General features: G+C 45.9%; 1 protein-coding gene across 1 annotated transcript in view; it reads left to right on the top strand.

Annotated features, from left to right (window-relative positions):
* Nucleotides 1-24653, top strand: part of RASSF3 (Ras association domain family member 3) — a 74030-nt gene that overhangs the window by 45434 nt on the left and 3943 nt on the right. The window contains exons 2-4 of the mRNA XM_079937014.1: nucleotides 17564-17671; nucleotides 19905-20133; nucleotides 22342-22451. Coding sequence (XP_079793140.1) covers nucleotides 17564-17671; nucleotides 19905-20133; nucleotides 22342-22451 — 447 coding nt within the window. The remainder of the gene's footprint in view (nucleotides 1-17563; nucleotides 17672-19904; nucleotides 20134-22341; nucleotides 22452-24653) is intronic.

Raw genomic sequence — 24653 nt, 5'->3', positions numbered from 1 at the left:
AACTCTGAATATGGAATTGATATTGGATGATGAAACGAAATTATTGATTTTCTTAGGTATGATAATAAGGGTGTTTTGATTATGCAGGAGAATGACCTTATTCTTAAGATATTCATGCTTAAGTATGAAGGGGTAGAACGTCATCATGTCTGCAATTTAGAAATGATTCTGCAAAACATAAATAAAGCTCACCCCCTACACAGCGGTGGCATTAAACCCACTGAGGGCAGTCACTGCACGGGCCCGAGCGCCTGACACATGGTGACATGCACAGTAACTGTTGCTGAGTGGGAGTTCATTACAGAGAAACTGGCCAGCACTGCCACCTCTTCCCCTACACTGAGCTCCTCCAGGGTCCGGTCTTTGAGTCTTCCCCAAGCACCTTGCACAGTGTCGGGCACTCATTAATCTCTGTTAAAGGAATGGGGAAAATGCTCAACTAGTATTGACATAATAGCAGTGACCATCTAAAAGTGGGTTGCTTCTTCCTTGCAGACTCACAGGAATCCAAGGATGAAGGGGAATCTGTCTAGTTCTAGGGGGCGTTTTTAGGGAAATGAGGCTGAGTTAGTAACAGATCTGAAGAAGGAGCCGCAAGGTACTGGGTGATGCAGCCGAAATCCCCAGAGACTGATGTATTTTTGCAGAAAATACGCAGGTGCCATTGTGCATCGTGAAAGCTGAGCTTTCTGGAACTTCCCATCGTTAACTTTGGAATTTGATTTGGTCTTAGGCTGGGCTAGTTTTTAGGTTTTAAGAGCATAGGGTAGACCTGCGGTTGCTCTCAGGTTATGAAACGTGATTAAGCCCCTCCTTGGGTGGTATTGGGAAGGGAAGGAAAACAGCATTTTGTCCACATTTATTGCCTGTTGCTCATGTGTGTTTTACATTGTTCAGTGTTTTCTCAAGACATGCAGTGAGAAGTTCAGGCTGTAGTCAACTTTCTTCCCCAAGTACTAAGTAAATACTTGTGGTATTTAGGTATAGAATGGAATTAGTTACAGATTGCCTACTGCCGATTGTTTATTTTCTGTTTTAGGATGAAAGAAATGGGACACAAAGAGGGAAAACCATTTTTTATTTGTTACAAATTGGAAATCTTCCTCCCTCCCTCCCTTCCCCTTGTCTTTCTTTCTCTTTTTCTTCCTAACTACCGGTAAGTCAGAGTGGTTAACTGAAGCAAGCTCTAAACATACCCTTTAGCAGCGTGCTGAAGTATTTTCTCTTTGTCTAAAATTAGCTGATTCGAGCTAGGCGCTCTGGTGTTCAGAAGCCTTCCATCAGGAGCCTGCAGCCCCTCCCCTCTGGTTTTAGAGCTCTGGATAGCATGTTTGATGGGGAAGCAAACTGGGAATGACTTTATCTTTTGCAGAAGAATTTGCAAATATCTGAGGCAGGTTCCAGCTTAGATCTCACCTCCTCCAGGGAGCCTTCCCCAGATTTTTCTCTCCTGCACTCTCTTCTGGACCGTCTGTCACTTTATCCTCCACTAGAACCACGTTTCATGTCCCACCCTGCCCTGAAGGGCAGATGCTGTGCTCTGCTTACTGTCCTGTCTCCGTGCCTCACACAGCTGTTGGCTAAATATTTATGTGCTTAACAGATATTTGTTGAATGCTAAAATTGGTCCGTTGACTCAGCAGATAGAAAGGAAAATGCTACTTGGTGGTGAGGTTGAGCAAGAGACTTATCTTTTCACATGAAAATTAAGAAGGAAGTAGGGATAGAAAAGAAAGTGGGAGAGCAACTAGTTGAAATGGGAGTGGCTCAGAAGTGTTGACAAGGCCAGAATGTGGTGGGAGAAGCCCCTTGCCTGGAGGAGAGCTGGAGGAGGGTGGAAGTCGGGGTCTCACACCCACCCTCCTCCAGCTCTAGGGCCCATCCTCCTCTGCCTGAGCCCTAGATGGCTTTGTGCATTTCTAAGTTGTGTTTTGCTTTCCAATGTTTTTATTTATTTGGCTGTGCCGGGTCTTACTTGCGGCACCTGGGATCTTTGTTGCAACAATGAGGGCTCTTTTAGTTGCGGCATGTGGGCTCTTAGTTGCAGCACGTGGGATCTAGTTCCCTGACCAGGGCTCGAACTCTGGCCCCCCCGCCCCCTGCATTGGGAGCGCGGAGTCTTAACTACTAGACCGCCAGGGAAGTCCTGTGTTTTGCTTTTTAAAACAATATCTGTGCTTTCAAAAATATGGTTTACCTGCTTTCAAAAATATGGTTTACCTGCTTTGATTGGGAAATGACATTTATTTTTGTGAAATTATGTGTACCTAGTAAACAGATTCCATTTGTTAGTGTCGGGAAATGCTTTTCAGTTGGGGGGTGTGCGTGTGTGCGTGTGCGTGTGTGTTCTTTCGATCAGTAGAGAAGGGGGCTGTAGCTTCTACTCTAGACCAATAGAATTTCTGTCTTAGACATGTTCCCATTTTACAGGACCAGACTACATCCCATTTCCCTGCCTGAGTTCTGAATCAGTTGAGAAGACTGGAATAAGGATAGAGACCAAAAAATTTACCTGTACTGCTGGTAACAGATAAAGCCGATGTGGAGAACGCAGCTTATCCCTGTTGGCAAGGGGCCATCCCGAGGCTGACCTCCTGTGCTGTGCTGGGGATGGCCCCCCTACAGGGTCAGAGCAGGATGCTGGCCCCCACTGAGGACAGAGGGCAGGGCCAGCTATGCATGCATGCCCACTTTCTCTCCTTCCAGAGTCACTGCTCCCATTCTCTTTCCTTGTGGGCACGGAGACTGACGGGGTGGAGAGAGGAAGCCTTCTTTTCCTTTTAAGAGGTAAGAAAACGACACCTGGAGAGGTTATGTACTTTCCTAAGGTCACCCGGCTAGTTGGCAACAGATTTTTCTCCTGGCCTCTCCAGGCCAGCTGGTATGCGTAGAAAAGACATGGTTTTGGAGTTGCCCAGGCCTCATGTTCACGTGCTGCCTCTGTGACCTTTGCCTGCGGTTATGCATCCATACAGTGGGGTTAACTTTCTACCTCAAGGGTTCTTGAGGGTTACATTAGCTCTAACCTGTGTTTAATAACCTGGACCAGGGACTTCCCTGGTGGCGCAGTGGTTAAGCATCCGCCTGCCAATGCAGGGGACACGGGTTAGAGCCCTGGTCTGGGAAGATCCCACATGCCACGGAGCAACTAAACCCATGCACCACAGCTCCTGAGCCTGCGCTCTAGAGCCTGTGCTCCGCAACGAGAGAAGCCACCGCAATGAGAAGCCTGTGCACTACAACGAAGAGTAGCCCCTGCTCGCCGCAACTAGAGAAAGCCGGCGTGCAGCAACGAAGACCCAAGGCCGCCAATAAATTAAAAATAAATAAGTAAACTTATATAAAAAGCTGGGCCAATGCTCCATTTCCTTAAATAAGCATCACACATGTCACCCTGCCAGCCTGGGGCAGTTACCAATCCACCAGTTCTTTTTTAAAAAAATCTGGCTTGGAGCCTCAGATAACTTGGTGATTGGGGAATGGTTCTCAGCAGAGTGGGACTTGGAAGTTGACTTTTAATTTTCATGTTTTGGAAGGAAAAAAAATTGCTTCTAAGGAAGAAAAGTCCTAAATGGAAAGAAATTCACATGTCACACGCACCCTCGAAAAACTTGCATCATGTCAGAATTGATTTTATAGTCAGCAGTTGAAAGCGGCCTGTTTAACCTTGGGGAGCTAATGCCTTTCAAATCTAAATATTCTCATTTCTAGGACATTCTTTAAGTAGCTGTTTGAGAAGCCTTGTTTTGTCATGTGTTAGAGGAGTCTATGAAAAAGTGTGGGGTGGTGTGTGCACATTAGTGGCCTAAGTGAAGGGGTGGAAAGGTGAAACAGCCTTTGTGCAGGGGATCCGGCCCAGAATTTGTACGCTGTGACGGGATGTCGTCCGTGTCTTTGAGTTTCCTTAGATGTACTGGATGAACCAATTACCCATGCCCTCCGGGACACTGTTGTTTCAGGCGATGCCCCACCTGGGGACAAGGATGCAGCTCGAAGCAGGCGCATATCCTGTGTTGAATACTGTGCATTGACCCTCCACTTTCAGTGTCTGCTGTTTGCTTCCTGTCCAGATATTCAGTTGAGTGAAGTACACACAACTTTGATCCACATGTTTGTTTCAGACTCCTAATGCCAGTATATTCATTAAGTTAACTTCAGTTTCTCTTCTTTCTTCCAGTTCAGGTCTGCCTTTCACTTTATAGCCCACACCTCTCAGCTGAGCAGCACCCCAAAACCGGCTTCAGGTGCCCGGGGAAGAGGGGGGGCAGGGCAGCCGGGCTGCCGAGGACGCCTAGTACTGAGGAAAGGCGGGGTGGGAGGGCGCTTCCTCCAGGCCTTGGGCTTCCTGTGCACGCCTGGAGGAAAACGGAGCTGGAGGGTGTGTGAGCCCTCCCCTTGTGCAAGTGACAGAAACATTCCTGCACAACAAAGAAAATCTAAATTGCTTGTAAATCACCCCTCCCCCCCCCACTGCCAATTAATGACAATTCAATTCCCAGGGTAACTAGAATACAGCTTTTATTTATAAATTAGTCCATTAATAGGGTAATGTTTAAAAAGCTACTTTTCCTTTTGTCAGTCCTTGGCAATAGCAGTCTTTTTTTTTTTTTTTTTTTTAATAGCTAGGGAAACCTTTATTTTCCAGACCGCAGTCGCTTATTGTCACCTGGGAGATCTCTCGTTTGCTCTCTCCAGCAACTTCCATATGTTGACCTCTGTAAGTGCGTTTGGCTGCCCATGTTAGCTTTGTCACTTCGGTGCCTCTGTTCTCAACGTCAGAGTTGTTTCCCTGAGGGTGGCTGTACCGTCAGGGGCAGTCGGCACATCAAAGTGTGTTCAGTCACTCTGGCAGAGTGTTTGCACTGCTTTTGTTTACTTTTGTTTCCAAGGCTGTTTTTTAATTTAATTTTTTTTTAATACATGAAAGTCTTTTTCTCCCACCCCACTAGATTTTACTCCCCACTCCCTCCCCGGTTAACAGTCATACAGACCAGAGAAGTTTTTGAAAATTTTGTAAAAGTTTTTACAGAAAGAAAAAAAAAAGCCTCAAATCTTACCAATCAGGCATAAACCCTCTTAACATTTTGGAATATTTCCTTCTAGTCTTGAGGCACAGTTTGTAATACTGGATGTGCAGTTTCTCCTCTGGTTTTTTTTTTCCCCCCGTTAAAATCTCTCTGTAGGCTTCATGTTAACAGCTCCTGTATGGTCCCTCTTAAGGTGTATGAAAGTATTTAACCATTTCCTTAACGTTGGGCATATAGTTTGTGATTTTTAAACTGATTCTCTGTGGACCTGGCCGGTTTACCAATTCCCTAGTAAATTGCTGGTTGTGTTAGTACCCCAGCCTCCGAAACTCAGGATGAATACTGTGTATCAAACGCCGGAGCCTCCGGAAGCAGTGATGCCCAAAACTGAGGGTCTCCCCACGCACTTTCACTGCCTTTGTCCACGGGTCCTTCTCTCCTCTTTCTCCTTTCTTGACTGAGTTGGCTTTGCATCAGACAGACCTGCTGTGAACCTCAGCCCCTGCACTAACTGCGTGTTCGTGGGCCCATGAATTCTTCTAAACCTCCATTTTCCTATTTGCAAACTAGGGATAAGAGTGATTCCCCATCACAAGTTATTTTAAGAATTGTGAGTCAGGTGTGAAGGGTGTGGCGTGGTATCTGGACCTGGGGGATGCAGCTGCTTCCATCCCCCTGCTGCTCAGCCCCTTCCAGGGATTTGGCTTGGCTAATTCTGCCCGTCCAGTTTTGGAAGAAGAGCAGGAAGGAAAGGGAAGCAGAATGGGGGAGGTGTATTGAGAAGAGTGTGAAGTTCTCAAAGTGTTTGTTTCAGCACCGTCTGGGCCGGGATTGAGCCTCCTGGCTGGGGTCAGTGAGGTGGGAGGCGTGGCCCAGGGGTGCCAGGCCCCTTGGGTGGTCACCTGGTGGGGGGCGGGGGTCTGCCTCCCTAGTCTCTCTTCTGGCCTGTCTGTGGGTGTCACCTGACTCACCCCAAGACTCTGACTCTGACGGAAGACTCCGCCGAAAGTCTTCTCCTGAAGTCTTCCGTGTTTCTCACCCCATCTACAGCGAAGCAGGAGAGCAAGAAGGGATTTCTGTAGAAAAGAGTATCTTTGGCAGTTACTTGTGTGAGGCTCTTCAGGGCACTGATCCCCCTGATTTCTGTATGAATTGCTCTGACTTATCTTTTAATTACTCCAGAGTCCTGTCACCTCCTTGGTAGGAAGGAGGAAGGTGATTCCTCAGATAAAACCCACACCCGGGACAGCTGAGGTAGAGCTGAATCTGTAAATGTTCTCCGTGTGCCCATTTTCGGCACAGATCATGGTCCTTCTGAGAGTGGAGCGCATCATGTATTGTCTATGAAGAATACATGGGTACCGAAGAATGAGTCCTCGTACGCTTGGTACTTCAGCCATGCCTTTTAAGGGCTACGAACAGACTTAATCAGAAGAGCCATCTGGAGTGCAGTGTGGAGCGCGGTGGGGAGGAGAATTCAGGACGAGGCTGTGGATTGAATTAATGGGAGCAAGAGTGATATAAAACAGCTTAACTCCTCATGGGCCCCTTCAGACTTTCACCGTTGCCTATTAAAATAAAACGTTCATGGTCTGGACACGTGGCTTGGAAGGACTGCCGATTCTCTCCCTGCTCCTGTGGTGCTATCTCGGCACCTCGGTTGGTATGAGAGCGAGCTGTACAGGTGTGTTTGGACTAGTGCATTAGTAGGGCTGCACTGAGTAAGAATTGAAGATTTACAAATCCAGACCTTAGAGGAGCTGGATGTGATTGTCTCCCTGGACGTTGTCAACCTGAACAAGTTGTTGTCATCTACGTTTTTAAACTCTGTCACCTGAAAATGGAGAATCTAAGTTGCTTTTAAGTCTCCTTTTATTCTGTGGTGGCAACTTTAAAAAAAAATTTATTTTTGGCTGCGTTCGGTCTTTGTCGCTGCGCCGGGGTGAGCGGGGGCTACTCTTCGTTCGGTGCACGGGCTTCTCATTGCTGTGGCTTCTCATTGCGGAGCACAGGCTCTAGACACGTGGGCTTCGGTAGTTGTGGCACGTGGGCCCAGGAGTTGTGCCTCGTGGGCTCTAGAGCGCAGGCTCAGTAGTTGTGACTCAAGGGCTCAGTTGCTCCACGGCATGTGGGATCTTCCCGGACCAGGGCTTGAACCCGTGTCCTCTGCATTGGCAGGCGGATGCTTAACCACTGCACCACCAGGGAGGTCCTGTGGTGGCAACTTAGACTCCGTATTATAATTGGCAAGGAAGAAGACACCAAGCTTGCTCCTGATAGTTTTTCTTGGAGTGCTGGTCTACAGACATTTCTTACTTGCTTGAGGCTCTCCGTCCTCTGTTCAGATTCGGTTGCAGCTGGCAGGGGGATGACTCCGTTGGTCTGCAGGCCTCTGCGCTTCAGTCTCGGATCCCTGCTGTCGTGGAGCTGGAGCCTGCTGCGTCCCCCAGATGGGCTCCACCCGCCTCCTCCCTGGCTGCTGCAGTGTTCCTTCATACTTCCTGTCTGGCTTCCTTCCAGACGAGCCTGCTCACTTCCTTTCTCTGGAACCTCCCCTTATTGCCAAGGTTCCAAGGTTTCACCAGGGATGTGGTGGTCACCAGACCTGACCTCCACACCCTGACCTTTGAAAGAGCCCCTTTTGTCCCTGGGGTAACCTGAATTAGGGAGCTGTGGCTCCTAATTGCTGCCAAAGGAAATGGACGGCTGCTGGGTGACCCGCAGAGCCTTGAGCAGTAACACGGGTCTTAATCTCAAATTTAGGGCGGGCGTTATGTCACTGCTCGACATTGTAGTGCCAGTCTCCCTTCCCTCCTGGGTTCTCAGCCATCTCTTATATGTATTTTTCCCACTAATCTTCCTGCTGCCCAGTGGACTTCGTAAGTACTTGATTAGGGTGGTGGTGTAGATGGTACAGAATCTCAGAAAACTTACTGCTGAAAGGGACCATAATCCAATGCTCTCTTAATCAAGGAAACTGAGTTTTTGAGGCCATGCCTTCCTTTGGAAACCTGAGTCTCTTCTTACAGAGATCTCAGAGAGGGGGGCCAGAGGGGGGTGGGGGCAGGGGCAGGAGTGCTGGCTCACCTCAGGCCACATTCTTTTTCTAATTATCGAGCGGGATTTGGATGTGCTTGGCTCTGAGGCCTTTCATAATCTTTCCTTTCTTTGTTGCCTAGAATTTAAAGAAACTTAAGCCAGTTGTGAAATGTATCACCTTTCAGAAATGAATAGCATCTTAATTGACTCCCTTTGAAAACATGTCAAACTGGGATTTTTAAGTCGGAGTGTAATCTGGTATGCCTTGAGGTTGGGACCTCCAGCTGGGGCACGCTGGGGAGACTGGTCCACCTCCAAGTTTGTTTTCTGGCTCCAAACAAATGAGTGGCTGTTTGATGATTGGCACGCGACCCGGTTTTAAAAGTACAACCATATAGGGTATGGCAGACTGGTAACTGGGGGTTTACAAAGTGAGGTCATGGAAGGCCCAGATGAAACGCTTTTAATGTGTATCACAACTGCAATTAATCTTATTAACATGCTGGGCCTCGGCCTGCTCTCCTGCCCTGGGTGTGCAGGGGTATTCGAGGGGCATGCTTTGAAGGACTCTCTTCTTTGATGGTGCAGATGGATAGCAGAAGCGTATCAGACTTTGTATCTGGTACCATAAAGGCCTTTTGTGTGCCCGTGCAGACGCATTCAGTTTTGAGAAGCAAACAAAACGATGCAGATCGATAAGATATACAAAAGAGGACGGGTTTTAAATGCAGTCTTGTAGCTGTGGGCTCTGGGACCAGACAGAATCAGGTGAAAAGGGATAGAGCTCCCTCTTAGGTTCCCAGCATCCAGCTCGTTCCAGTTCTGGGAGTGAAAGATTTAAAAACAGGACTTGTTGGGAGGCAAGAGTAAACACAGGAAACAGCAAACCGTAAAAGGTGCTGCGATGCTAAGTCTGAATTGATGGGGTAGCGCAGGGGTTCCTGAGGCTGCTGTGGTTAGGATGGCTTCCTGGGTGGGGTGGCCTTGTGACCCTTGGGAGGGTCACAAGGTGAGGGGTGCCAGTGGGGGGCAGCACATGGTACTCTTGGAGGAGAGATAAGTGGGCCGAGTGGTAGGGCGGTACAGTGGTAGGGCTAAGGCTGGGAGGATTTAAAGGCAATAGATGGCAGGCTTTGATCTTTCCATCTCTCTCTTTCACAAGTGCATGTAAGAGAAGGCTAGTACAGTATTGCGTCCTTATAAGGCTGCTGCCCAGTTGTTTTTGCGGCCCATTTTTTTTTTTTAGAAGTCCTCTAAAATACCCATCTAGACTCCCTTCTGACGTTCTCTTTGTTATTGTTTAACAAGTAGCCTTGCGGACAAAGAGGTTGTTTAAAATTGTTGGGTTCAACAGATGTGGTTTGGGTATGCTAATATATTCTAATGAATACAGAATCTACTCACTAAGTGAATAATTGATGAGAAAAGAAATATCTGTACCTGTATAATGTACCCGTTTGCTCATAATTAATTAATGTCACACTTAAAACATTATTAAAGGTCTGTTCTCTTCAGGGTTCCTTGCTGTGTGCACCCTATGCGGGTTTCTCACCTGCAGGACTTCTCAGAGCCTTTAGCATTCTAAAGTGCATTGGGAATCAGTGCAGTGGGAGGTAGTGGAGGAGAAGCGGGGGCAGCCCTTTCTGTCCGCAGGACATCTTGGAGGATTAGCGGTCCATGGGGCACCCTGCTGTTTGACAGTGCTGTGTGCGTTGCCCTTGCCCTTTTAGCTGCCCTCCATTTGTCCGTTTACTTTTCCTACCCCAAGGTAACAGCGATGCATATCTTGAGCCAAGGAGGGTGAGGGGGCTGTTACATCATCTCTCCCTTCCTTTTTCTTTGCTATTGGAGCAGCGAACATCTTAGATGGCTGCATAGAAGAGTTGCCTACAAGCTAAATTTGGGCAAGATGAGTCCCCGAATCCTCATATAAATGGAAATAGAGTCCTAGCTCTATATCCTGCCATTAAAAAAAAAAAAAAGAAAGAAAGAAAGAAAGGAAAAATCTTCCCATGTGGCAGGGGGAACAACCTGAGAGTGGCCAGGATGAATCAGCATGCCGTGGCCGGACACCAAGATAAGCGTGACTCTAGACGTGGCACTCGTCCTGCGATCAACCCTGGTGTGGTGAGAACGCAGCAGCAAGCTGTTCTTTTAAGGTCAAGAACAGCAACAAGTGTTCTGGTTCTTTCCTTCAGGAATAGACTCTTCCTTGCTCTAGAACAGTTGTCTTTTTCCTGTAACATATTATTTTTACTTTGCTTTCTTATGGCTTTTCCTCCCTAGTTGTTCATTTACACCTGTGCACATTACAGTACAGCTTCACACTGTCCACTGGAGTCCCACAAGCTGCGTGGGGCTATGTACACTTCAATTATTTAAAATGAAATAAAATTTAAAACTCAGTTCCTCATCTCAAATGTTCAGATACCATGTGTGGCTGGTAACTGTTCCTTTTTGGACAAGGTAGATATAGAATGTTTCCATCATAGCAGATAATGCTGGTGGATGGCACTGATGTGTATCAGCCATACCGACCCTTGTGTGGGAAAACTTTTCTGGGTCCCCTCATCACCTCTGGCTACTTTTTTTAAAGTTGTTTTTGGTGGGTTTGTTCTGTTTTAGCATTTTAATGTGCTTCTGGTTTTTTTTTTGGCTGCATCTTGTGGCATGTGGAACTTCCTGGACCAGGGATCGACCCTACGCCCCCTGTAGTGGAAGCATGGAGTCTTAACCACTGGACCACCAAGGAAGTCCGCCTCTGCCTACTTTAACATCTTAGAGCTTGTGGTACCACAAGTGAGGAATGCCTGACAGACATCAACTGTAAATGCGAAGCTGTCCCCCGTGGCCTTTCTTGGCATATTCATCAGGGTTGAGCAAGACATGCTCCCAGCTTAAAAAACCCTCTTGGGGCTTTGCAAGCTTAGCTCTGTGTGACAGCCCTTCCTGTATTCATCACAGGGTTTTTCCACTTTGCTCACCTAAAGGACATCTCAGGACAGTGTTTTCCTGCTAATCACACTTTAAAATCTAGTTCAGGAGCATCTAACCTGACTTGTTGAAATTTTCTTTTGAGCCCCCCAAACGGCTTGCTCACTAGTTCCTGAAAATCACTGCTGCATACTGTGCTTATGTGCAAACCTGCTTTGATTTGCTTGTAGGTCCCTCCCTGATTGCAGTAGAAGGATCTCTCCCAGAGGAGATTTTTCTGTTTTGTTTAGGTACATGATACTTGGTTTGATGTCTTTGTTGGAACAGAGCCTGGAAGAAAGACATGTGAAGGAGTCATTACCTAGACTCCATTCCATTTGAGCTATCCCTGAATTCCATTTGCAGCAGGGCTGACTGGTCCAGGGAAGTGTGGTCTTAAGGATGAAAGGTGCTTGGTGTTTTATTCCGTACACAATAAAAGGCTGGCATTTGTTCTATCTGTAATTGCACCGGGTACCCCAGTCTGTTTGGGACATGAGTAGGTGACTGCCTGTTTCTACAACTGGAGAGAAGATGAAAAGTAGGAATTCATGAGTTTGGAATGGAGCCTCACTTAGAGAAGGCACCTGTTGACTTGGTAAGTTTACCCTTCTCCACTGACACAGGCTGGACCCCAAACCTGGCCAGGAGTCAGAGCTGCTCCCCATGAGAGCGGCAGGACCCACCAGTGGGGAGGTGATGACACTCGTATTGTCTGTCATGCTCCTGTCACGGGCACAGTGCATATATTGTCCTCCACTCAGTCAGGGAATCTGTGCTATTTGCATTTTTAAAAAAGGGTCAGTAGTTTTATTTTTTAAAGAGGTCTATGATGGAAACAAAACAACCCCACACATGCCGGGGGTGGGGGCAGAGAGTAAGACAAACTTGACTAGACTGTGAACCAAGAAAAGGCAGAAAGGCAGGGACCACAGTGGTCTCTCCTGGCTTTATGTGCTTGGTACAGAGATGGGCACCAGTAGGCAGGCAATAAATAGTTGTTGATAATAAATGAGTTCTATTTTCATAACAGTTCTATAAAGTCCATATTGCTTTTCACATTCTAAAGAGATAAGAAAACTGAGACTCAGAGAGGTTAAATAACTTGCCTATGGTCACACAGCCAGAACGTGGCAGAGCTGTGATTCAGACCTAAGTATGCCTAAGCCGTAGACCACATACCTTCACCAGGCTCAAACAGAGGGAGAGGTAGGGCCATATTCACCTTCTCGCTCTCCCTCTTTCTCTCGCACATAGTTACTCTCAGATGCTTTATATTTGTTAGGTTTATTTTTATTGTTGCATTTTTAACTTAAATTATTTTATGCTGCATTTTATATAGTCCTGTCTGTCAATTATATCTCAATAAAACTGGAAGGAAAAAACTTTAATTTTGATATTATTTCAAAATTACAGAAAAGTTAGCAAGAAGGGTATACACAGTGTCCAGACCCTTTGTCCAAGTTTGTAGGGGTCTGTATAGTCTTGGACAATCTTGATTCGCGATCTGCTCTAGCCTAGGGCGGGGCCACACTGCCTGGGATTCCTGTGTGTCTGCGAGGTAGGGCGTGTCCTTTATGAAAGGTCAGCGGTGTAAAAACAGTGATGTGACCCCACCCAGGAACTGAGGCAAACCCTAGAGCAGCCATACAGGGCTTGCTTGCTAGATGTAAACATGAGAGAAGAGTCTAGGGTTTATAATTTTGCATGGAAGAACTCTCCCTCTGAGAAACCGGAGGGTTTGGGGAATGTAAAAGAAAAGTGGCTTATAAAAAAGATGACTTGTAACTTCCCAAACACTCTCAGGCGTGGCATCATACCCTCCTCGGCTGCCAAGAACAATAATGGATGCGTTCACAGACGCATGCGCCCATGCCATTTCCTCTCCTCGCCATACAGTTAAAGATGAACGTCTGTGCTCTGCCATCTCTGTTCCATGCCCACCACACGGGTTTTTTTTTTAACCCTCTGCTTCTTGATTTCACTTCTGTATGCATTGTACCTACTTCCTCCCTTCTGGGTTCTGTCCTGCCCCGCGAAGATAACCGTGTTCCCAAAGGCACTGTGTTTGGAGGACAGGCAGGATTCTTCCCTGTGTGAGAGGAAGAGGTGGCGGGTCTCTTTTAAAGGGGCAAACTATCCGGACGTTTTCCAGATCAGGAGACTTTCTCCAGTTCTGACACTAAAAGAAACCAGTGTCCTCCGCTCCAGGGCCTGAGCTTGCGACTCCTGTGCCTTTCCCTCTGCTGCCAGACTCCTTCACTCAGTTATCTTGGAAGCCTTTTTTCTTTGACATTCCTCACTCATACTCCACCTGTGCTGGACCGGAAGTGCCATGAGGGCAGAGGTGGTGTCTGACATCCCCACGCAGAGCAAGGCCTGGCACACAGCTTCTGCTCAGCAAATATTTGCTGAATGAATAGGCCTTGATCTGTGGCCTTGGTGTACAGTTGCTCCCTCAGTTGACTTAAATATACAAGATCACAGTGACTTCCTTGGCGGTCCAGTGGTTAGGAGTCTGCCCTCCCACTGTAGGGGGCACGGGTTCGATCCCTGGTCGGGGAACTAAAATCCCACAAGTTGCGGGGTGCGGTAAAAACAAGCAAGATCACAGAAGAGAGTGTAGATCTTAGAAGTTCTCATCACAAGAAAAAAAAAATTATGTATGGCGATGAGTGTTAACTTACTGTGGTGATCGTTTTTATATACATATAAAATTACGCTGTACCCCTGAAACAAATACAATGTTATACGTCAATTATATCTCAACTGAAAAAAGAAGACAACTAATGTCTCATCAGAAATAATGCAAGCAACTCTTTTCCTGTTATGACTCAAGACCAAAAAAACAATACAGTGGTGATTGTTTTCTAATGTGTAAGAATATTGAATCATTATGTTGTATACCTGAAACTAATATAGTATTTTAAGTCAATTATACTTCGATGAAAAAAATACAGGATCATAGCCTTTTAGGTTTGAGCTGCTTCTCTGGGATTTGCTTTCCAGTTGATCTCACTTTTAATAGTGAGATTTTAGCTTTGGAAGGGACCTTTGGGTCCACCTGTTTTCTGTCATTGCTTCCTACAGTTTCCTGGGTTTTTAATCTCTGATGAAGGTAGCAGAGTGGTTATACAAGCATGTCTCAGTCATCTGTACTTGGATGACCCAGAGCAAGTTTCTCTTCCCAGACTGGCTTGCTCCTTTGACTTTGCTCAAGCTTCTGGGAAGGCTGACTTGAGGAGGCCTCAGGGTGGATGCTAAGTCCAGTAGCATCAGCAAAACCTGTGATTAAGAACTCACCAGGGCTTCCCTGGTGGCGCAGTGGTTGAGAGTCCACCTGCCGATGCAGGGGACGCGGGTTCGTGCCCCGGTCCGGGAAGATCCCACATGCCGTGGAGCGGCTGGGCCCGTGAGCCATGGCCGCTGAGCCTGCGCGTCCGGAGCCTGTGCTCCGCAACGGGAGAGGCCACAGCAGTGAGAGGCCCGCGTACCGCAAAAAAAAAAAAAAAAGAACTCACCAAAATGGGGCAGTTCCCTGGTGGTCTCATGCTTAGGATTTGGCGCTTTCACCGCTGTGGCCCGGGTTCAGTCCCTGGTTGGGGAACTGAGATCCTGAAAGCCTCGTGGCATGGCCAAAAGAAAAAAAAAAAGAGGCAAGTAAATTGAACAGACATTTAAAAACAAAAAACTGATCAAGATAACTTGACCACCCTGCCCTTTGCTCTTAATCACTCCCATCACCCCTTCTCTGTCTCTTCATTCTTAGACTTCTTCCTTCTTCTTTAAGTAGTAAGCCCCTAGGGTGTATCTGTGCTACAATATTCCTGTAATTTGCTGTTTTATATATTTTTAATGGTGAGCCTTTAGTTTCCTCAATTCCTTGAGTGGAACCATCTTGTCCCATTGGTCACACTGGGGAAGCAGATCTCTGCAAGCAGGAAGCACCTTGGAGATGTCTACTCCAGTCCCTTTATTTGATAGGAAACAAGGGAGCAGATGCAGACAGGTTAGTAGCCCAGGGCACAGGATTAGTCAGTGACAGACCCGGACTAGGCCCAGGTCTGGCTGGAATGCGGCACTTTCCCAGCACCCTTTGCCCTGCCATCATCACATCCCACCCCCATGAAATGGAAAATCTCTTATTGTATACTTTTTTTTGGTCTTTAAAAATTTTTTTGTTTTATAATTCTTTTTTTTATTGAAATGTAGTTGACTTACTATGTTACAGGTGTACAGCAAAGTGATTCAGTTTTATATATCTATAGATACATCTATCTATCTATATATTTTAATTTATTTTCCTTTTTTTTTTTGGCTGCATCGGGTCTTAGTTGCGGCACACGGGATCTTTGTTGAGGCTTGTGGGATCTTTTCGTTACGGCGCGCGATCTGCTTGGGCTTCTCTCTAGTTGTGGCATGCGGGTGGGCTTCTCTCTAGTTGTGGTGTGCGGGTTTTCTCTGGTTGTGGTGCACAGGCTCCAGCATGCGTGGGCTCTGTGGGTTGCAGCACACGGGCTCTCTCATTGAGGCGCGTGGGTTTAGTTACCCCACGGCATGTGGGATCTTAGTTCCGCGACCCGGGATCGAACCCGCGTCCCCTGCATTGGAAGGCGGATTCTTTACCACTGGACCACCAGGGAAGTCCCCAGATACATATATTGTTTTTCAGGTTCTTTTCCATTATAAATTGTTAGAAGATATTGAATATAGTTCCCTGTGCTATACAGTAGGTCCTTGTTGTTTATCTATTTTATATATAGTAGTGTGTATCTCTTAATCCCAAATTCCTAATATCCATCCCCCCTCTTACAGTATACTTTTTAGGATATGCTTTGAAGAGTCTTTGGACAGTTCATAGTGAAAAATGAATGTTGAAACAGAGACTGTCTCGTTTTCTCCTTTAGCTATGGCCTGTAGCTGCCTAATTGTGGATTGGAAGGGGCAGGGCCAGCAGAGAAATGTGAGAGACACGATGGAGATAGTCATTGAATCTTCTGAACAGTTATTTTAATCTACGGCTTTTTCTCCCCCTAACCACTGACACCAAAAATAAGACTGCGTTGGGGTTTTACATTGGTAGATAGGGTGCTCCCCAGGGACTTCAAGGCTTGCTCCTGAAGCTGGGCCGTGACCATGCCGTCCCCCAAACACTGACCCCTCGGTCCACACTAGGACAGGTCTGGAATCGAAAAGTTACTGAGATGACTTGTAGTCAGCACACCCCTCTCGGGGTCTCCAATCCAGGAACTTGAGACCTGAATGGATTTTATACCCCTTAAAGCTCTCCTGCAGTTTCTGTCGTGGCCGTTCCGTGTGTATCTATCACGGTAGCTCACAGTGCGTAGGTGGGAGCAAACACCTGCTTGGATAACCTCCAGCTGTGAGGTTGGGGTGATTATCTGGCTGGAAGAGAGGTACCTTTTTAAAGGTTTTATTTTGGGGGAGAAATCATCCGATCTTATTGTTCTTCCTCTCTGTCCTGAAGATTGTTAGGACCCTTCATCTTTTTTGAGTTGCTTCTCAGGTTTAAATCTGATTATGCAGGCTTTCCTTTAGGTTTTCAAACACCCACACGGGAATGGTGGGGATCTATTCGATTTAGTGGAAATAACATAGAGGACGTGGATTAAAATTGAGCTTGGTCTCTTAACCAGTTGGGTTGTCCCCGGCAAGCCACTTGACCTCTGTGAGTCTCAGTGTCCCTGTCTGTAACAAGGAGATGCTAATTAGTGAGGATTAAATGGGGATCCCATATGGAAGTACTTGGAGTTACTGAGGGTTGGTGGGCTTTGGAATCAGGTTTTTCAGGTAAGCTCCAGCCCTTCTGCAGAGCAGTTAAGTTTTTGTTAGTAGGTGGATTTCCTTCTTAGAACTTGATCTCATCTAGTAAAAATGCCGACTTGGTTAAGTTGTTGGGAGAAATAAATGCAATATAAGTCAGGTGCCTGGTATACTGGGCTTCATGGGGCCAACAGATTCTGGAGTGTGGCCATCAGTGATTGCATATTAGCCATCGCAAGATGTCATGCACTGGTTGAGCTCTTTAGACAAAAACAGTTAGTGAATGTTTCACAGTGATGAAAGGATTTAACTAAAATCTTCCCCTCCAGAGTGTGGGGGGAGGCAAGGGTGGGGTGAGACTGGGAGGGGCAGGGGTTGAGAGTGGATGGGTCCAGGAAGTCTGGTTACTTCTATCTTGGCATGAGGATTTGTTTGGAAGATTAAATGACCTTCTTGGTAGTTGTATAGAATTTGACAGGTCAGGGATTAGTGCCAGTCTAATACTTACTAACTACCATACTTTTTGCTGGTAAAGATTGTAAAGCTATAAAGATCATAAAGTTCATAGGATTTGTGTGTGTGTGTGTGTGTGTGTGTGTGTGTGTGTGTGTGTGTGTGTGTGTGTGTGTCAAGGTAAAGTGCTCCGTAGTTGTTGTTATATGGAATGTGAAAAGAATCCTGGCTTATCTGCATTTTTTTCTGTGATAGCTCATGTGTGACTTGGCTTATTTTTCTTCTAGGATGTGGAGAAAGATAAGGAAACCCACAATTACCTCAGCAAAGAGGAAATCAAAGAGAAAGTTCATAAATACAACTTAGCAGTCACAGACAAGTTGAAGATGACCTTGGTGAGTACCCATACTAATAATACTGTTTAGGTTGACACGTGTTGAAAGACAACTATAAGTTGTTGGTACTACAGTCTGTATGTTTTAAAATCTCTGAATCATACTTGCAGAACCTTAATGGTCAAGGTATACAGGACCGGAGAATGGGATATTTCTGCATCTTTCAAATGAAAGCTGTATTTTGAAGTAGCTTTATCTCAAAATCAATCAGCACTTCCTAAAATTTTATTTTAAAACATGTTATGATCCGCAAAGGATTTTTAACACTGAGTGTAATCCCTTGCCTGTTTTTAACACATGGGCAGTAACTCAGATTCTAATAAGGCCTTAGATAAGTTTTATCTTGTGTAAGTAAATTTGGAAGTGTCAGGAAAAGGATCTTGTGCCCCTGGATTGGGATCTAATTGAGCTCGGATTTTTCTCAGCTGGAGAAAAATGTGTATTATGGAGTATGTAATGCTCGGCTTTCGACATTGTTGTTTCAGGCTCCTGCAGCTTCGTGCCGATGCTGTTAGAAGCTCGGTGGGGAGCAAGGGGGTAGGAGGGAGAAGCACAGGCTTAGTGACAAAGAAAGGGGGCACCCAAGGCAGAGCCAGGTGTACGTTCCTCTAACTGGTCTGGCCTCGCCCATCCACTTGATGACTTTCCTCGAGGCACCTGCCATCCCTCGGTGCCAGTGTCCAGGGCCCTTGGACCCCTGCCTGGCACTCTATTGACTGTGACCTGACAGAGTTCAGCAAAGGACAGGGCGACCGGTTAGAACAGGCCCTACTGAATTCTGTGACCCTTGGGGAGGAGCTTTTAAATATAAACCCTTGTGATAAAGGATCCCTCCCTAGGGGGACTCCACCAAAAAGGGGAGACAGTGGATGATCTCAAGATTATTCCTCATTATTCCAGCAGTCGTACTTCTCCTTCTTCAAACACGGTTTTTATCAAAGCAGAAAAATTCCACATCCCTCCTCTTCCCCTTGGAGATGAAAACAGATACAAGTTTCCATGTCGTTTCAAAGATGAAAAAAAATGTGAAGTGTTGTATCATACTTTCCACAAGAATGAATGAGTGAATTAGTATTATAAATTGACCTTGTGGAAAGGAAGAAAAATAATGGCCTATAAAGGAGATTTTTCATGTTCTGTGTTAACTGTGTCATTTATTTATAACACCTGAAGATTTGTTTAAATAAAACATTACAATGTTTTTTTACCTAAACATACTAAAAGTTGAAAGTGAAGACCAGACTATTATAACTATTTTTAGCAACTAAGAAATAATAATTCTACATCAGTTAAGATAAGTGCTAAACTCATCAAATTGTGTATATTAAATATGTGCAGCTTTTTGTATGGAAAAATTGTACCTCAATAAAGCTGTTCAAAACATACTTATATATAGAAGGAGACATCAATACCATGTTAAATCAAAAAAGACAAGTGCTTGGGAATTCCCTGCCCGTCCAGTGGTTAGGACTCCATGCTTCCACTGCAGGGGGCACGGGTTCTATCCCTGGTTGGGGAACTAGGATTCTGCATGCTGTGTGGCCTGGCCTCCCGCCGGCAAAAAAAAAAAAAAAAAAAAAGACAAGTGCTTGTATTATAATGTCTATAGTTCACATCATAGCTTGAATTTGTTTTAAAAATGTTGCTGCTTGAGGTGTCTGAAATGCCTCATCATGTATCCCATGCTGTGGCAGATCCCATGCTATATAAAATAGGTTAAGCAAAATTGGTAATCTCTGGTACCACTAGGAATGAAAATAGCTTGTTTTCTTCCCGTCTGCTCCTTGTTACTTGAGTATTTCAAAGTCCTAATTGTGACTTTCCTTTTCTGTGTAATAGCTGGTCATCAGTTGATGTTGTTTCCTTTGTGCAGTTAGCCTGGACATATCCCCAAGCTTTAATAAGCCCTGCGGTTTGGCCAGCATCTGGGCCAGGGGATTGTAACCTCACCCGTGGACCCTGACCTTTCACATGTAGCTTCAGTGGCATGAGTCCTGGACTTTGGTCCCCACATCTGCCCTGCAGACCTCTCCTCTGGAAGCACTTTCCTGGAGTGTGTTAACCTCCCCCGAGGTCATTCCCTGAGGGGCAGTCTTGAGCGGGGGTTCTGTCACAGAGCTGAAAAAGAAGAGAACAAGAGAAGGAGTGTTTCACCTTCCTTTTTTGTTGTTGTTTTGATATGCTCCTTCCCTAAAATGCCCAGCTAATGTGTGTGTTTTTATTCCTGCTTCAGAATTCAAATGGGATTTACACTGGCTTCATTAAAGTACAGATGGAACTCTGCAAACCTTCACAGACTTCTGGAAAACTTGCTCCCAGTAGCAATGGCTGTATGAATACACTCCACATCAGCAGCACAAACACTGTCGGGGAAGTGATCGAGGCCCTGCTCAAGAAGTTTCTTGTGACCGAGAGCCCTACCAAGTTTGCACTTTATAAGCGTTGTCACAGGGAAGATCAAGGTACCCTGCCACACTTAAAATGAAAATGGTCCCCGCTTTTATTTCTGTCTTTTGGCCTCATTAGTGGAAGGGAAGTGATAGGTGTGTCAGTTATGTCAGGGCCCAGGGCCAGATTCTGGAATAAATGGTGATCACGGTGTGTGCTTAATGCTTCTTGGCTGTCTGTGTCTTTCAGTTGCACAGTCGTGGGTCTTAGGAGCCCAGATACCAGATACCCATATGTGATGGGTATTTATGGAGGATTTGTGATGTGCACAGGAGGATAGCCTTTTTTCTTTTCTTTTTTCCATCACTTTGATTTTAATTCTCTTGCGGACAGAAGAGAATGCATCTGAGCTTGAAGTTTTCAGTAGCACATCGACATTGGATGTGCATCCGAACATGGAGTGATTGGTGGCCTTGCATTCCCGAGACCGGAGGATCGGAGGCACATGTGTATTAGTGCACATTACAGACTTATGTAAATGGCACAGCCTTGGGCTCTCCTTCTCCCTTAGCCTGCCTTGCACTAGGTGTTACCCGGGGGCATGTTGGCCCCCTGGCCCCCCAGGGGCTCATGCAATGCACAAATAACATTTTGATCTGAGGTCTGCCTGTCTGAACTTAATACCCACAATCAGTGGATTAAAAAGATAATTTTTTTTTTTTGCGGTACGCGGGCCTCTCGCTGTTGTGGCCTCTCCCACTACGGAGCACAGGCTCCAGTCGCGCAGGCCCAGCGGCCACGGCCCATGGGCCCAGCCGCTCCACGGCACGTGGGATCCTCCGGGACCGGGGCACGAACCTGCATCCCCTGCATCGGCAGGCGGACTCTCAACCACCGCGCCACCAGGGAAGCCGCCAAAAAGAGAATCTTAAATTACTGCATGAAACTGAATAAGATATTCCAGGTCAGGTCATCATTGAACAGAAATTGATACCAATGGTGGACAACAAGTGATTCAGTGAGTCACTAAGTGCTAATTTGAAAATGGTGTGTATATGTGAACATTTAAGCTTTCCCTAATTTTTCTGGGTTGAGCCTATAGCAGCTGGAGTAGAAAATAAACTCACCTTGGCATGATGGGAAAATCCTTTGGTTGCCTGGGGATGAAGCCCAGCTAGATGCTGAGTATGCTCATGTTTCTTCAAACCGTATTATGGGCTGGGCCTGCAGAATACAGGATAAATAGGGTAAGGTTCCTGTCCTCCAGAGGACACAGGCTCAGCAGTGGGGGAAAGTTTACATCTACAGGGAAATCAGCACCTACAATGCAGTTGTATCCGGAAGTACTGAAATAATACAGGTCAATTGATGGTATTTTGTCCTGCCAGCTTCTTTGCCTGCCCACCTGGACTTTAGCTGCATAATCTGACAGTGATAGCATCTTGCTGATATATTACCCACACGGCAAATCTTTCAACCCTACAAGGCAATGCCAGTACTGTGTGTGTGTGTGTGTGTGTGTGTGTGTGTGTGTGTGTGTGTGTGTGTGTGTGTGTGTGTGTGTAGCACACGATACATGTAGCTGGGCTTAAAGCCACCAGAGCTTGTGTTTGGATGGACTGCTTCGTTTGTTTGCGGCTGCTAATTCTAAATTAATCTGTAGAGAGATTTGCTTCTAGAGTTCTGATTTCATGTTCTTGGGATGGTATTTTTTTTTTTATTGTTTTTAAAGGGGTGTGCAGATCCTTTTTTTAAGTTTATTTTGCTTTTTTTTTTTTTTTTTTTTTTTTTTTTTGCGGTACGCGGGCCTCTCACTGTTGTGGCCTCTCCCGTTGCGGAGCGCAGGCTCAGCGGCCATGGCTCACGGGCCCAGCCGCTCCGCGTCATGTGGGATCTTCCCGGACCGGGGCACGAACCCGTGTCCCCTGCATCGGCAGGCAGACCCCCAACCACTGCGCCACCAGGGAAGCCCTATTTTGCTTTCTAAAAGGAGGAGCAGAATTAATCATAAGCCCATTTGAGGAGCGATACTCATTTAAATTCATTCTTGAGAATGGTCTCCTTTTTAATCAAGGCACAGTTTCTATTATGCGGATAGAATGGAAATAGTATAGAATTCATTCCACTGTGGGCTATTTATTGGTAACAAGATCAGGAGGATGGTGCCTTGGTAGCCAGGGTAATAACACTGTTGCCTTGGTCTGGGCACAGGGTGGTGAGGGGTGCTGGTCTGGGGAGTGATGTTGTGCTCTGTCTGTGACATGGCGCTTGTTCCTCACCAGTCTACGCCTGCAAGCTCTCAGACCGGGAACATCCACTCTTTCTGCGTTTGGTAGCAGGGCCCAGGACAGACACACTCAGTTTTGTTCTCCGTGAACATGAATTTGGAGAGGTAAGTGATTGTTCCTTCTTGCTTTGGACTCTGCAGACCAACTGGCCCTGTCTTATTGCTCTGCTCTAGTGACTTTGCCATTGCAGAGGAGGACGGGATGGGGGAGGCGGAGGGGAGAGGGAACGTGTGTGCCTGTGTGTCTGTCTGCCGGTCATGGGAGGAGAGGTTGTCCTGTGGAGGGAGGGTGCCTTCCTGTGTGTGTTTGAGTTGTCAGAAATGAACCCAAAGTTAGCCTACAAGATAATTCTTTTATAACACTCATTATGTTGGTCTGTGATTTTCAGAGGTGGGAGGAAATAAATTTTTTTTTAACTTGATCTCCACCCAGAGAGTCATTTTCACCCCTCTACCTCCAAATTACTCTAATCCAGCTGAGCTTTGAAAGTCGACACTCTCCATATGTTTGCTGCTAACCAAAGCCCCCAGGCTCCTTCTCTGTAAAGGGAAGTAAAAGGAACCGCCATCTCTTTACTACAAAAGACATTTAACTTTCTAGAATCTTTCTTTCCTCTTTGCCCAGATGATTAAGAAATTATGTTTCTACATGCATCATTTGCCATTTTCTCTTCAGGGAGGATTGTATTTAGGTCAACTCAGTTGAAGGAAAGAGCACTTCAGACTGTCCTAGATCAGGTGTCACTTGAGGAGATCGCTCAAACTCTGGGTCTCAGCCTTTTGTCTGGACTCGAAAATGGCGTGAATTGAATGGCATGAATTGTCCGTGTAGAACATTTTGTAATGCAGCGAGAATAGAGTTTCTAGGTTAAAAGTTAGGAAACCAAGACTCTGCTTCCTACCGTTCCTCTTGTTAGATTAGGAGCACGACCTTGGGTAAATGTTCTGATCTTTTCAGTCCTCAGTTTTAAAATCTGTAAAGTGGGACTAAAGACTTGAAAAGTTGGTTTTGAGTCGCAAATTAGAAATGTATGTAAACACGCTTAGTAAAGAGTATGTTTATATGTCAGTGTAAATTGGAACTTAACTAGGAAGTTTTAGGAAGACAATGAGTTTGGACATTTTGGAAGCTTCTTTTGATTCTCATGTTTTGAAATTTTAAAAATCCACTCTCATTTTGGGGAGAGAGCTGGGTGCAGAAGTCTAAACTTTGGCTTCTGAGTTTGGCACGTAGCAGCCTTTGCTCTGCAAGCCCAAGCCAGACGCATCAGCATAGTCTTGTCAGCGTCTTATCTTTCTTGGTGCTGGTTTCTAAGTGTTGCACATAGTTTAGTGCAGTTGGAGCTACATTGTCTGGGAGGGAATTATGTTGGCTTAGTTTTTTTTTTTTTTTTTTTTGCGGTACGCGGGCCTCTCACTGCTGTGGCCTGTCCCGTTGCGGAGCGCAGGCTCAGCGGCCATGGCTCACGGGCCCAGCCGCTCCGCGGGATCTTCCCGGACCGGGGCACGAACCCGCGTCCCCTGATTCGGCAGGCGGACTCTCAATCACTGGGCCACCAGGGAAGCGCTTGGCTTAGTTTTGAAATTCACTTTACATTGTGTTCTAATGCTCCGGACTGCTGTTCTGACTTCTGTATTGTGTTCTGATTCTCAGGTTTTCAAGGTTAACTGACTTGAGGGAAGAAACTTGCCATAGCTGTCAGGGAGTGCGAGGGAGATGATATTTTATAATGTCTTTACTTTGAAGAATTTATGTGAAAAATAAGATGTTAATTTTTAAATTAACAGAATATTCTAATGTAGAAAGTTTTGCTCTCCTGCTTCACTTCTCATTTTCTTTAATAACTAGCTCACACTCAATCTCTGAGAGCCTTCTCTCATTGGCCCACTTGGTGGTTTTATTCTGTCTCCTCTCTCTGCACCTGTATTTGGTTATCTCGTCTTTTCCCTACCCCATAACCCTGGGAATCCCCCATCAGAAGTTGCTCCTGGCCCAGACAGTGATTCTCAGCCCAGGACCTCCTTTTGGGTGGGGAGGACGTGTAGGTTGAAAAATAAAAAAAACCCTCCCAGGTGAAACCATATACCCTTCTTGATACTCACTGCTTAAATTTAAAAAAATTTTAAAGAAAAACCCGACAAACATTTATTTTGTGCCTGCTAAGTACCAGCTGCTATTAGAGAAAGAGAACTCAGAAACTCAAGGGCCAAAGACAAAGCCCAAATAGTGAGAAGTACAATAGCTGCAGTGTAGGTGAGAGAGATACTAAGCAAATAATTATAATAATTTTTAGATCTTTTGTGATC

Source organism: Stenella coeruleoalba (genome assembly GCF_951394435.1).
Source record: "Stenella coeruleoalba genome assembly, chromosome: 11".
NCBI classification, from domain to species: domain Eukaryota; kingdom Metazoa; phylum Chordata; class Mammalia; order Artiodactyla; family Delphinidae; genus Stenella; species Stenella coeruleoalba.
The sequence above is the reverse complement of the archived record's forward strand: the minus strand, read 5'-3'. Positions and strand labels throughout refer to the sequence as shown.